Source organism: Lampris incognitus, chromosome 13, assembly GCF_029633865.1.
Source record: "Lampris incognitus isolate fLamInc1 chromosome 13, fLamInc1.hap2, whole genome shotgun sequence".
NCBI lineage: Eukaryota > Metazoa > Chordata > Actinopteri > Lampriformes > Lampridae > Lampris > Lampris incognitus.
The window spans coordinates 35565368-35578283 of NC_079223.1; the positions used below are offsets into that span (position 1 = coordinate 35565368).

General features: G+C 46.5%; 1 protein-coding gene across 1 annotated transcript; it reads left to right on the forward strand.

Annotated features, from left to right (window-relative positions):
* Nucleotides 1–9645: 9645 nt before the first annotated feature.
* On the forward strand, nt 9646–11205 carry slc18a3a (solute carrier family 18 member 3a). Its single transcript, XM_056292380.1, has one exon. The coding sequence runs from the start codon at nt 9646–9648 to the stop codon at nt 11203–11205; it is 1560 nt and encodes a 519-aa protein (XP_056148355.1).
* Nucleotides 11206–12916: the final 1711 nt, after the last annotated feature.

A 12916-nucleotide genomic window follows, 5' to 3' on the forward strand; every position in this document is an offset into this window, starting at 1 on the left:
GCACTGCTGATCACTGTGTGTATTTGGGAATCCATGCCTTCACTCAGGGAGTTGTCACTGTACTCAATCGGCTTCCTAGACAGCGTGTCCGAGACTGGTATTTGCTTTCCGGGCTTGTGAACAATGTTGACGCTGTATCTTTGCAACTGTAGTATCATGCGCTGTTGCCTTTGAGAGTCTGGGGGCAAACTTAAGACAGGTAAGTGATCATGCCCAATATTGTGTCTAGCTCTACCTTGCTCTGCGGTGGGGGCATGTCTTTGATTGCTTTGACTTTGTTGGGGTCAGACTGGACGCCCTCTCGTGTCAGTATGTGTCCAAAATAGCTCACCTTGGGCGCAAAGATGATGCTTTTGTCTTTGTTCAATTTCATTCCTTTCTCTTTGGTTCTCTGCAGCACGGCACGCAGGCTGGCATCATGCTCCTCTTTGGTGCGGACATATACAATGATGTCATCGATAATGGCAGCGATGTTGTGGAGTCCTTCATAGGCCTCATCCACCCGTCTCTGGAACTCATCTTGTGCAGATATGATTCTGAATGGGAGTCTTTTGAATGTGTATCTGCCATAGACAGTGTTAAATGTGGTTAGCATGGATGACTCTTTGCCGAGTTTTATGTTCCAGTAACCAGACCTAGCATCTAATATGCTAAAGTACTGTGCCCCTGCCAGTCTTGCCGTAATGTCATCTAGAGTAGGGAGTGGATAGTGGGGTCTCTGGATGGCTTTGTTTAGGGGGCGGGGATCTAAACAAATCCTGAGCTTTCCTGTTTTGGGCTTTTCCACTACCACCAGTGTGTTAACCCATTCTGTTGGTTCAGTGACCTTTCGGGTTATGCCCATTTTCTCCATTTCATCTAACTTGTCTTTGAGTCGGCTGCACAAAGCTTATGGGATGCGGCGAGGCGGGCACACCACTGGTGTTACTTCAGGTTTCAGGTGAAGACTACACTCTCCAGGAAACAGTCCAATGCCCCGAAACACATCCGCATACTCATCCATTGGACTTATGTGTGGCTCTGGCTGCGCATTGACCATATGCACTATTTTGACAATGTTCAGGTCTAGACATGCTCTCATGCCTAGGATGGGGGGAGCGCTTTCTGCACAGACTATGTAAAAATGTAGCATTACTGTTTTCTTTTTGTACCTGCAGGTTAACTTACAGGCACCTTTCACACTGAGTGTGTTCCCACCATATCCTGAAAGCCTGGACGGTGGGCCTAGCACTACATTTCCAAACAGTTGGTAGAATGTGTTTGCTGGTATTATGTTGGCCTGGGGACCTGTGTCTATTTTAAACTTTAATTTGTGCCTCTGTTTGCCTATTTCCAATTCTGCAAAGGCCTGTTCCTTATTTGTGTTTTCATGCTGTTTAGTTATAGTATCAATATACAGTTCATCTTCTGAATACTGTTCCGCACTCTCTGCAATAGCATGCACTTTCTTTGCTTTATATTGTGCTTGACGGTGCTGTGGTGGTGTCTTACACACCCTAGCTTAGTGACTGAATTTTTTGCATTTGTTACACTGGCGTCCCTTTGCTGGACATTCCTCGGTGCGGCTGTTCTCTCCTCCGCACGCACCACATCCTTTGTTTTGCATGGCACTGTTAGCGTCAGTTTTGTTTACAGTTTTGCGGTCGTGACGTGCCTGTCCTCTTCTGAACGGCTTCTTGCTAACTGCATCTACAGACTGGTTGATGACGCCTGCGGTGGGGGAATCCATTGTTTTTAATTGCTGCTGTGATAGTTCGTGTGATCATGCTATGTCAACAGCATTTTCCAGTGTTAGCTCTGGACCTACACAGAGAAGCTTTTCTCTCACTCTTGTTGAGTTTGTGGCGAACACAATTCTGTCCCTGACCATCTCGTCACTGTTAGGATAATCGCAGTCTCTCACTAGCAGTCTTAATTCAGTCACAAACTGTTCGAAATTTTCACCTTCGCCTTGCATCTTTTCGTGGAATTTATAACGTGCAAAGATGGGGTTAGCTTTGGGCATTACGTAGGCTTCAAAGCCGTCATAATAGTCTGTGAATGTTCTCATTCATCCAGGTCATGGCTATCCAAAGGAGTTGAATCAAGTGCAACTGGACTTGGTATATATCCATGAAGACGTTTCGCCTCTCATCCAAGAGGCTTCCTCAGTTCGTGTCTTTCTGACTAGACCACGCTAGTCTGACTGGCTGGTGATGAGACTCAGAATTTATCCTCTTTGGAGTCGTTGTCAGAGCTAATGATGTCCATGGCTCTTTTGTGTACCGATGTTTGGCCGCGCCCGTCGTTATCGGAGCTATTGATATTCGTGGCTCTCTGTGCTCCGATGTTCAGCCGCGCCCGTTGCCATCGGAGCTATTGATTTGCATTTGTTTAGCAGCGACGGTCGTTGGGGGTGTTAGTTTCCACTTGTCATCCCGTATGTTTCTGGGGTCTCTGAGAAACTCAGGAGAATTATCAACAAACACCGCATCCCTGTAGACTTCAAACCCAGCAACACACGACAAAGACTGGTTCATCCCAAAGACCGTGTACCACACACCCAAAAAAGCAATCTGGTGTATGCTGTACAATGCAATGAGGATTGCACTGACCTATACATAGGAGAAACCAAACAACCACTACACAAACGGATGGCCCAACACAGAAGGCCAAACTCCTCAGGACAAGACTCAGCAGTCTATCTACACGTAAAGGAGAAGACACACTCCTTCGAGGACAGCAACATACACATTTTGGACAGGGAAGATAGATGGTTTGAAAGAGGTTTGAAGGAAGCCATCTATGCGAAACTGGAAAAACCATCCCTCAACAGAGGAGGAGGTCTGCGACACTACCTATCTCCCACTTACAATGCCGTCCTTTCGTCTCTACCCAGGAGACTCAAGAAGCCTAGCCTCCAAGAACAACAGTCGGTCACTAACGGCTCCAACCACTCTCATGACCACTGAATGGAGCACTAACGAAGTCGAAACTAACACCCCCAATGACTGTCGTTGCTAAACATCGGAACACAAAAGAGCCATTGACATCATTAGCTCTGATAACGACTCCAAAGAGGCTAAATATCTGAGTTTCGTCACCAGCCAGTCAGACTAGCTTGGTCTAGTCAAATAGGCACGCACTGAGGAAGCCTCTTGGATGAGAAGCCACTGAATAATGAAGTCGAAACTAACACCCCTGACGACCGTCGCTGCTAAACAAATGCAAATCAATAGCTCCGATAACGACGGGGGCGGCCAAACATCGGTACACAAAAGAGCCACTCATATCTATGGCTCTGTTAGCGACGGGCGTTGGTAAACATCGGAACACAAAGAGCCATGGACATCTATAGCTCGGACAACGACTCCAAAGAGGATAAATTCTGAGTCTCATCACCAGCCAGTCAGACTAGCTTGGTCTAGTCAGAAAGGCACGAACTGAGGAAGCCTCTTGGATGAGGGGCGAAACGTCTTCGCGGATATATACCAAGTCCAGTTGCACTTGATTCAACTCCTTTGGATAACCGTCATGATATGTTTTCAATAGCTTTTTCTGGTCTGCAGTGAGAGTCCATGTATAGAAGACGTCTCTTCCCTTCTCTCTAATCGATAACAGCAAGCAGCTGCATTTTTTCCTCCTCCTTTTTTGCACTTAGCGGTCCGGCAAACATGAGCTCCACAGGCTGGCGAAACTTTCTCCACGCATCGGGAGGGTTGGACGAGTCCCAATCCATCCGTGGCATCGGAACACCGGTAGCCTCCATCTCGTCGTCAGGTCGATGTGAGCACTAGCAGGTTGATTCTGATACCATGTAATATTTAAAAGGGTTGTCTCCTAACGGTCACTATACAGTGTCTAGAATGAAGCAATGTCCACACATTAAATAACGTTTGGTGTTCCGTGTTTACTGTGGTGTGCCATGCATACACAACCCCTTCCGTCTGGTGCATTTCCTGAATCGCCAGGATAGGTCAGTGACGTCATCACACAGCGTCGTGCTGGACTAGACCATTACTGGATCATACCATTATATCCTGACCTATGGATATTACAGTGATTGGCCAGGTATAATTGGGAAAGAAAATGAGGGAGAATTAAAAAAAAAGTTGATAATGGTATCAAGCAACAGGCTTTAATATAAAATGTATGACCATGTCCAACCCGAACAACTAATACAATTCCAAGCAGCAGACATAACGATGGCGGTGATGACGTAACGAGGGGGTATCCCATATAAGTAATGACTTCAAACCCTACCCCTTGTAGTTTTGTTCTGAGGGGCCACTACCGAGTGGAGGGCGCTCCAAAACTACGGTAAGGGCAGAGGGGGGGATTGGGCGCGCCCCAAAAACCACGGGACACCCTCCCCTACGTGGCCACGCGCAAAACGGAGGGGTAAAACCAAGGAATTGGGATTGGAATTGGGTTTAATCGTAGGTGTGTTTTGGGCGTAACATGAATTACACCAATCGGATCCCATTCCCATTAAATCCAGATGCACTTCGGGGCGTTGCTATTTGAATGGTGTATTGGGCAAATTGGAGAAACGAACGGGTTTCTGCTGAGGAAACGGATCTGCTCGTGCGCCAAGTGAAAACGCGCGAGCGGATCAACTACGGGAGCTGCGGGATTCCATAACACTGGGATTCCATTTGGACATTTATATGTTTTTTTTAAATACCGTGATGTACACAATAACGATCTTTCACATTGTGAAAGATTATTTTTAGTTGTAATCTTTTGTATGTTTGTGCGCTCCTGCGCGTCCCTGTGTGTCTACTATCTGAATAATGCGTCCTTTAAATAGCAGGAAAATACGGTGCCATTGACTTTAGACCAGGTTTTTGGTGGTCAGTGGCACAATCGCTTTCCGCTGGCTCAAGATAGCAGTGCGCCAACAAGCGCCCAAGAGCAGCGCTCCGATTGGCGCTCAGATGAACGCAAGTGTATTGGCGATTTAAACAACGTGGGCGCTGGACGGGAAAATGACATCCGCGTCGGTCTGAAATTTAGCAAAGACACTTGGGCTGCGCTTTGCGCCCGGTGTAAAATGCAAATCATTGTGACCCATAAGCTCCATTTGATGTGTAGGCTGTGTGCATTAGGCTGCAGGGGCTTGGGGATTTTCCATGGCCGTCAGAAATTAATACGTTGGCAAGTGCACAAGATTAGACGATGATCTTGAATCTACTGGGCTTGGTTTCAAACCAGATCAGAGCAGAACCACAGGGAACACAGGAGAAACATGTTGATCCTCTGATTCAGCCAAAGCTGTTATGAAGGCACTCCGGACTCCTGCCGATAGCTGGTGTTGTAGAATGTTCCGACTCCACCGCAGAATCGAACTCCCCTTGGAGTGAGGCTTGGTTAGGTAGGCTAACCATAAACCCCCCCACCCCAACCCTCAACCCTTTAACTCTACCCCCTCAACCCTAACCTCCCAACCCTAACCGTAACTTGCTCACGCCAAGGGGAGTCAGATTCTGCGAGGGAGTCGGAATATTCTACAACACCGGCAAGAGGACGCTGAGTTAGGAACGACAATTCTACTGAACAAAGACTGACATGCCATACGGCAAGAGAATCGGAACCACGTGTGTGTGTGTGTGTGTGTGTGTGTGTGTGTGTGTGAGAGAGAGAGAGAGAGAGAGAGAGAGAGAGAGAGAGAGAGAGAGAGAGAGAGAGAGAGAGAGAGAGAGAGAGAGAGAGAGGGAGAGAGAGAGAGAAATGAGAATGATAATATGAAAGAAGTGAAGTGAATGCTGATTCTGTGCGTGAGAGAGAGAGCGAGACAGAGAGAGAGAGAGAGAGCGCGCAAAAAATGCAACTTGATTGATTGGTTGATAGTATGAAAGAAGAGAATGCTGACTGTGTGTGTGGTTGTGTGTTGTGTGTTGTGTGTGTGTGTGTGTGTGAGAGAGAGAGAGAGAGAGAGAGAGAGAGAGTGCAAAAGCTAAATGAGAATGACAGTATGAAAGAAGTGAATGCTGACTGTGTGTGCGTGCGTGCGTGCGTGTGTGTGTGTGTGTGTGTGCGCGCACCCTCTAAGTCTGTGTATATGTGCATCTGTGCACCTGCATCCGAAAGGATAAACAGAAAACAGGATGGAGAGAGAGGGGGGAAGGGGGGGGTCCTCTGGGGTAAATCAGAAGCCGAGGCCGGACTTCATTGTGCTGATTAAACTGTACAATTACATCCACTGGGCAACATAGATGTGATTATTTAAGCTCGTCTCACACTAATGTGATGTAACGTTTCATCTAAAAATAAAACAGAAAGCCTCTACGACGTAATGAGGGACTCTCATCTGTAAGTGACATGGCATGATTCCTCTTTGGACTTGTGGATTAGTTCCCAACATGTCTGGCTGTGATCCAGCCCCCTACAAGAGCTAACCGAGCTACTTTAAAAACCTCTTGCTGGTTTTAGCGTCTGGACCCGCAGATGGAGAGGACGGCCAGAATGAAGCTCGACTCAAGAGACAATGAGCAGGATTTATTTCGTTGGCTTCGAGGACCCAGTCACTGACGACATCAGTCTGAACAAGGCCTTACGCTTTGGCATTGGCGTGTTACACGCGTCATTTAAACTACGTACCAAGCTACAACATAAACACCGTAGGATCTGGATGATGACAAAGTCACTGATGATGGGAGGTTGTTACGGTGCCAAACCTGCCCCGGCCTCCAGAGCAGTATGTCTTCCCACTGCCGGTTTAGCTGGGGTCCCCCCCCCCTTCATCGGTCTGAGAGTGTGTACTTGATGATTGAGAAAGAAAGACAAAGAAATCATCTTCCGTCTCAGTTTTCACAAATTCATTTTTGTATTTTCTAGTTACGCTGATGTTCATTAGAACAGCACCAGTCTATCTTCAGGGTATCACAAGAAGGTTTCGTTTGAAGGGCGGGTCTATTGTGTGTGTGTGTGTGTGTGTGTGTGTGTGTGTGTGTGTGTGTGTGTGTGTGTGTGTGTGTGTGTGTGTGTGTGTGTGTGTGTGTTTGAGGTTTTTTTCTGTCATTCTGTGGCTTCCAACATAGTGTTAATTTGGCTACGAGGACATCTACTGGTCAGAAAAATGTCAGCTGAGAACTCCAAGAGCACAAATGAAGAGGGAAATCCATCTGGTCCTCACTTTCTCAGCTAAGGACCGGGACTGGAATCTTGAGTCCCAAGTAAGCCACAAAGAAGCCATGCAGTGCGAGGCATGTGTTATATAGGATAGAACAGAATAAATTAGATTAAGATGGAATGCCGGTCATTGTCTTTGTCCACACATGACTACCCATGTCCCATTGAAAGTCAGGCATGTTTGTATTTAGTTAGACACCTGTGTGGTTAACTGTATGGATATATATATATATATATATGTGTGTGTGTAAGTATTTATGAAGATGAACTTGTATTCTAATGCAATGAAGTTGTGTTTTGATGTTCAGAGGGGAACTTGTGTTTGATGTACAGGCTATGGTAACAAATTTCCACAAGGGAGACAATACAGAATCTGTCTACATAGAATAGAATAGAATAGAATAGAATAATTTTTCCAGAAGAAACTTTATTCTGGTAGCCAGATTTAAAAAAAATGCTATAATCATTTACCGTATATGCTAAAAAAATATACAAATATATATTACGCTCAAACTGTACTGATAATTATTATGTGCAAACTATAAAAATTCAAATCACAATACTAATATACAAATAGTTTCATACTTCTATATAAACTTATGATATGTTATACTGCTTCTAAACTACGGCTAATATACTACTATTAATGCTATATGTAATACAATACTATTAAACTACTACATTTCTAGATAGATAGATAGACAGATAGATAGATAGATAGATAGATAGATAGATAGATAGATAGATAGATAGATAGATAGATAGATAGATAGATAGATAGATAGATAGATAGATAGATAGATAGATAGATAGATAGATAGATAGATAGATAAAAATACATTAATAAAACAGCATCTGGCATTCAGACCCACTGTATAGAGGCTGGAGGGAGTGGATCGGTTCCGATAGACGCCACTAGATATCAGTGCGGAGTTAAACTTCCATCATCGAGCCCCATGCGGCCCAGGTGCTTTGACACATTATTAACCGGCAGGTGACGCTGTCGGACTTCAACCGAACTTCAATTTTACGCGTCCCCTGAAGAGACGGAGAACTGCCTTTTTTTTCTTTTTTGGGGGGGGGGGGTTGTGTATTTTGGTGGTTGTCTATTCAATAAAAATGAAAATGTATTCTTATTCATTTGGGAGGTAGTACTTAAACGAAAGAGGCCGTCAAAGAGCCACTAATTTTCACAGGTGCCACCACAAAGTTTCTGTGTGGTCGTCTAACGATTCACCCAGCCGAAGAAAATAAATCCTATATAATCGACATTTAACTTATGGATGAATAAAAACTAGAAAGAGTGATATGATGGAGGGCAGAAGCAACTACCCCCCCCTCCCCAAACAGCTTGCATAATTAACTGCACAGGCCGATTTTGGCTTTACCATCTAATAAGCAGTAGGCGATTTATTCACTTGGTTGACAGCGTGTAATATTTTCATCAAATAAAACAATATGCAGGAAATAGAGAGGACAAAATCTCCTAAGTTAAAATGGGCTACCTAGAGGTGTTTAAAAAGCACGTTGCTGCCTACAAACATCAGCTGCAGAGTGATGCTAAAATGTGGCATCACATTTTGGTTGCATGCCTGTTAGCAACATCTTGTCGCAACAGGTAGCCTGCCCGGCTTTGCAGTGTAACCAGCACAAACCCGTCGCCTCGTCCGTAATGTTGCTGCATTTTGACTGATGGCGGCTGGTGCGTAAAGACTACACGAAGTACAGCTCCCCATTAACCAATGCACGTGTCAGCGAAAGGCACGACAAACATTAAGCTGCAAAACTTTTCCAGGAACCGTATCGCCAATTACAGAGGACCCATATAAGGAATAACGAAATATGAGGCTATCACTTCATGCAACCCTGCACTGAATCTGGTTCGGCGTGGGATCCGTTGTCTAATTAGCGCAAAAGATGTTGGAGAGCAGCGGCGTCGTGCGTCACAGCCATGGCAGAGGAAGATGGGAGGGGAGGGGGGGGACACCTAGGGAGTCACCAGACTGCAGTGTGTGTACTCCGTCCACTGGTGGATGATGACATATCTCGCAGCGTTACAGGTGACTGAAAACGGAAGGGGATCGTAAAAGGGGGTGGGGGGGTGCAGAGGGGCGCAGCTGGACGGAGGAGAAGGAGCTCCATCAGAAGCTGCGCTGATGGGAGACGGTGTGAGTCGCAGGTGAATTCCCGAAATCTGGGGGGAAAAAAGGAAAAAAGACTGGGAGTGTTTTCTTGGATCAGCGCGTCACTTCTGAAAGACGGGAAACAGGACAATGAAACAACAACTGAGGACAGACGTAAAACGCGGCCGGGAGTGGAAATGCGCTTGAAATGAAAGGTAAAGAAAGCAGAGAAAGTTAGCCAGCTCCGTATCCCCGCTGCACAACAAGGCGACAAAGTGAATGAACAGATGTTCTCCATACGTCGCCTAATCTGATAGCCAAACCGACTGTGACAAAAAAAAAACCCATCTACGTACTTTTTTTTGGTGTGTGCGCTGATAAGACTTTTGAGCGAGACGGGAGGAAAATCATGGAGCCGGAGGGCACCACAGGGGGACATGCCGCTAATTTGGCCCAATCTGCTGCCATGAAACTGTCCCAGATGGGCGAAAGAACTAAACAACTGGGCACCGCCATGCAAGACCCTGACCGGCAGAGGAGGATTATTTTGGTGATTGTGTGTATAGCACTTTTGCTAGACAACATGCTTTACATGGTCATTGTGCCAATTATACCCGATTACCTGACAGAGCTGCAGCACGAAGCGGACAGTGCCCGCCAAGCAGCGATACACACCAACTCCACCAACAGCACCATCCACAAAGTACCCAAGGGCAATTTCGATTTACAGATAGGGGTGCTTTTTGCCTCCAAGGCTATACTTCAGCTTCTGGTCAACCCGCTGAGCGGCACGTTCATAGACAGGGTCGGGTACGACATCCCACTTTTCATCGGACTCAACGTCATGTTCCTGTCCACCCTCATATTTGCTTTCGCCGAGAACTACGCGACCCTGTTCCTTGCGCGCAGCATGCAGGGCCTCGGCTCGGCGTTCGCGGACACGTCGGGGATCGCGCTGATCGCCGACACGTACACGGAGGAGAGCGAGAGGAGCAAAGCCCTGGGTATCGCTTTGGCTTTCATTTCCTTCGGGAGTCTCGCGGCGCCCCCCTTCGGAGGGGTCCTCTACGAGTTCGCGGGAAAACGAGTGCCCTTTCTCGTCCTCGCCTGCGTCTGCCTCGCCGACGGCGTGATGTGCCTGGCTGTGCTGAAGCCCTTCTCCAACCGAGAGAGAGAAAACATGCCAGTGGGCACCCCGATTCACAAACTGATGATTGACCCGTACATAGCCGTGGTGGCGGGCGCTTTAATCACCTGCAATATCCCCCTCGCCTTCCTGGAGCCCACCATCGCCAACTGGATGGATGAGACCATGAAGGCCAGCCAGTGGGAAATCGGCATGACGTGGTTTCCCGCCTTCTTCCCGCACGTCCTAGGTGTGTATATTACCGTCAAATTAGCGGCCAAGTACCCTCATCTCCAGTGGTTTTACGGGGCTATAGGGATGGTGTGTATTGGGGCCAGCTCCTGCACCGTGCCGGCCTGTAAAAACTTTGGGCAGTTGATGGTGCCGCTGTGCGGGATCTGTTTCGGCATCGCCTTGGTGGACACGGCTCTGCTGCCCACGCTGGGCTTCCTGGTGGACGTACGTTACGTGTCCGTGTACGGCAGTGTGTACGCCATCGCAGACATCTCCTACTGCGTGGCCTACGCGTTGGGGCCCATCGTGGCCGGCCAAATAGTCCATGACCTGGGCTTTGTCCAGCTCAACTTGGGCATGGGTCTCGCCAACGTGCTTTACGCGCCAGCGCTCCTTCTCCTGAAGAACGTGTCGCGTCTCAAACCGTCCTTCTCCGAGCGGAACATGCTCCTGGACGACGGTCCCACGGGACTGTACGACACCATTAAGATGGAGGAGCGGGAGAAGAAGAGGAAGGGGTTGTGCACGACGATCGACGAGAACGGCGTCAACACTTTGGCGCAAAGGTCCTACTCGGAAGAGGAGTCTTCCGGAGGGGAGTGCGCGTAAAAAAACCCTTAAAACTAAATAAAAAGTATCAAAGTGCCCATATAGCGATAGCTGTAACCCCCCACCACCGCCTCCACGGTCCTACTCACGTCACCCATTTCCATGTAATCCTGTTCAGACTGTGTGACAATAAGAGAGTCAACAACAAACGGACCGCTTCTGAAGGCGACGTCCTGTGAATGTTGTCAAAGCGCGCTCATTCATCCACCCTGGAAGATTTAGCGAGGGGGGAAAAGTCTGTTAACTCAGTATGTATCATTGTATCAGTAAAATTAATTCCTTATCATATTCAGGGATTGTGTGTAATTGTATTTTAACAACGAAAAAAAAATAGTAAATGAAACGTGTAAATCATTTACTATAACCATGTGTTCATCTTGCAAGAGTTGTGCTGCTAAAATCAATATGCAATATGTCACACGACACTTTTAGGGAGACAAAATAGATGGAACTGAAATGAAACCTGCGTCTTGTTGTCTGTATACTGTACTTGGGAATGCATAGCCTAAATTGTATTATATGAATTACAGCTGTACATAGATGTATATTTATGTACATAATTAAATCAAGAGTGTGCGAAACTCTCGTTGTGTGTGTGAATGATTTCTCTTCAGGCATTTCATCAATTGCCTTTAATTCATTCCCGCAACGTATAATATTGCTTTCATTCTCAAGGGGATTCCACGTTATAACACAATTCTCACTCAAGACACTTTCACAAAATGATGCAAAACCACGCTTAACGTTGTTAAACACATTGACGGACAGTCTTTTTTTAAGTTGAGTTTTTATTAATTTATCAATCAAATAATCGAATCACGAACTTGCCCCACCATAATAAGCCTATAATTACCAATAAAACGATCACGTCAGACGACTTCTTTAAAAACGAATTAATTTTGGAGAGAAAATAGATCTTAATTGTACCCTGTGATTCGTGTTGAATCTAAATAAAAACGACAATCAAGACAACTTGCAGAACAATAGATAAAACACATGACAATTAGTCACCATGTTCCAGACTAATGTGATGAGATGTGTGCAGCCTGAGCCAAACTTGAGATGTTAAGAAACAGCAGGTGGTCAATGTTCACAGGACGGGAGCTCCTGCTCACCACACCACCAGCTCCTCCACGGGGTGACGTGAAGCTTTCTATGAAGGCTACAGGGGGGGTTGGATTGAGGACGTGAAAGAAACCTGTTCACGGATGGCACGTGGTTTGTGGGCGGAGTCTCGTGGCTGGCAGGGCTGGGCACCTCCAGCATCCCTCCTGAGCCAGCCAAGGACCCGCGCAAAGGATGCTCATACACCGAGAGGGGAGCGAAGTGGAGGCGTTTTAAGTAGATTCTGCCAGAGACGGACCCCCCCCCCCCCATTCAAGATGAACACTGCTGAACTTTTCCAGCCTCCACAGGGATGGACTTGCTCTTCTTCCTGACGGTGAGTGAAAAGCTCAATTTCCCTGTCATGGTTTTGAACATAGTTTGGTGAGAAGCAGTTGTGGGATATTTGTGGATTAGCAACACATTAACGATGTGCCTGCTATTTTGTTTTTCTGAATCAGAAAAGATTTCAGATATTTTTATTTTCTTCTCAAAGTTGTGGGGAGGAAGTGATTTTTCATAAACCCCCACGTATACAGGACGCATTATGATAGGGCCACGAAAAAAAGCGTCCGACTCTTCTTTTTTTTCCATAGGGTTTTATTTG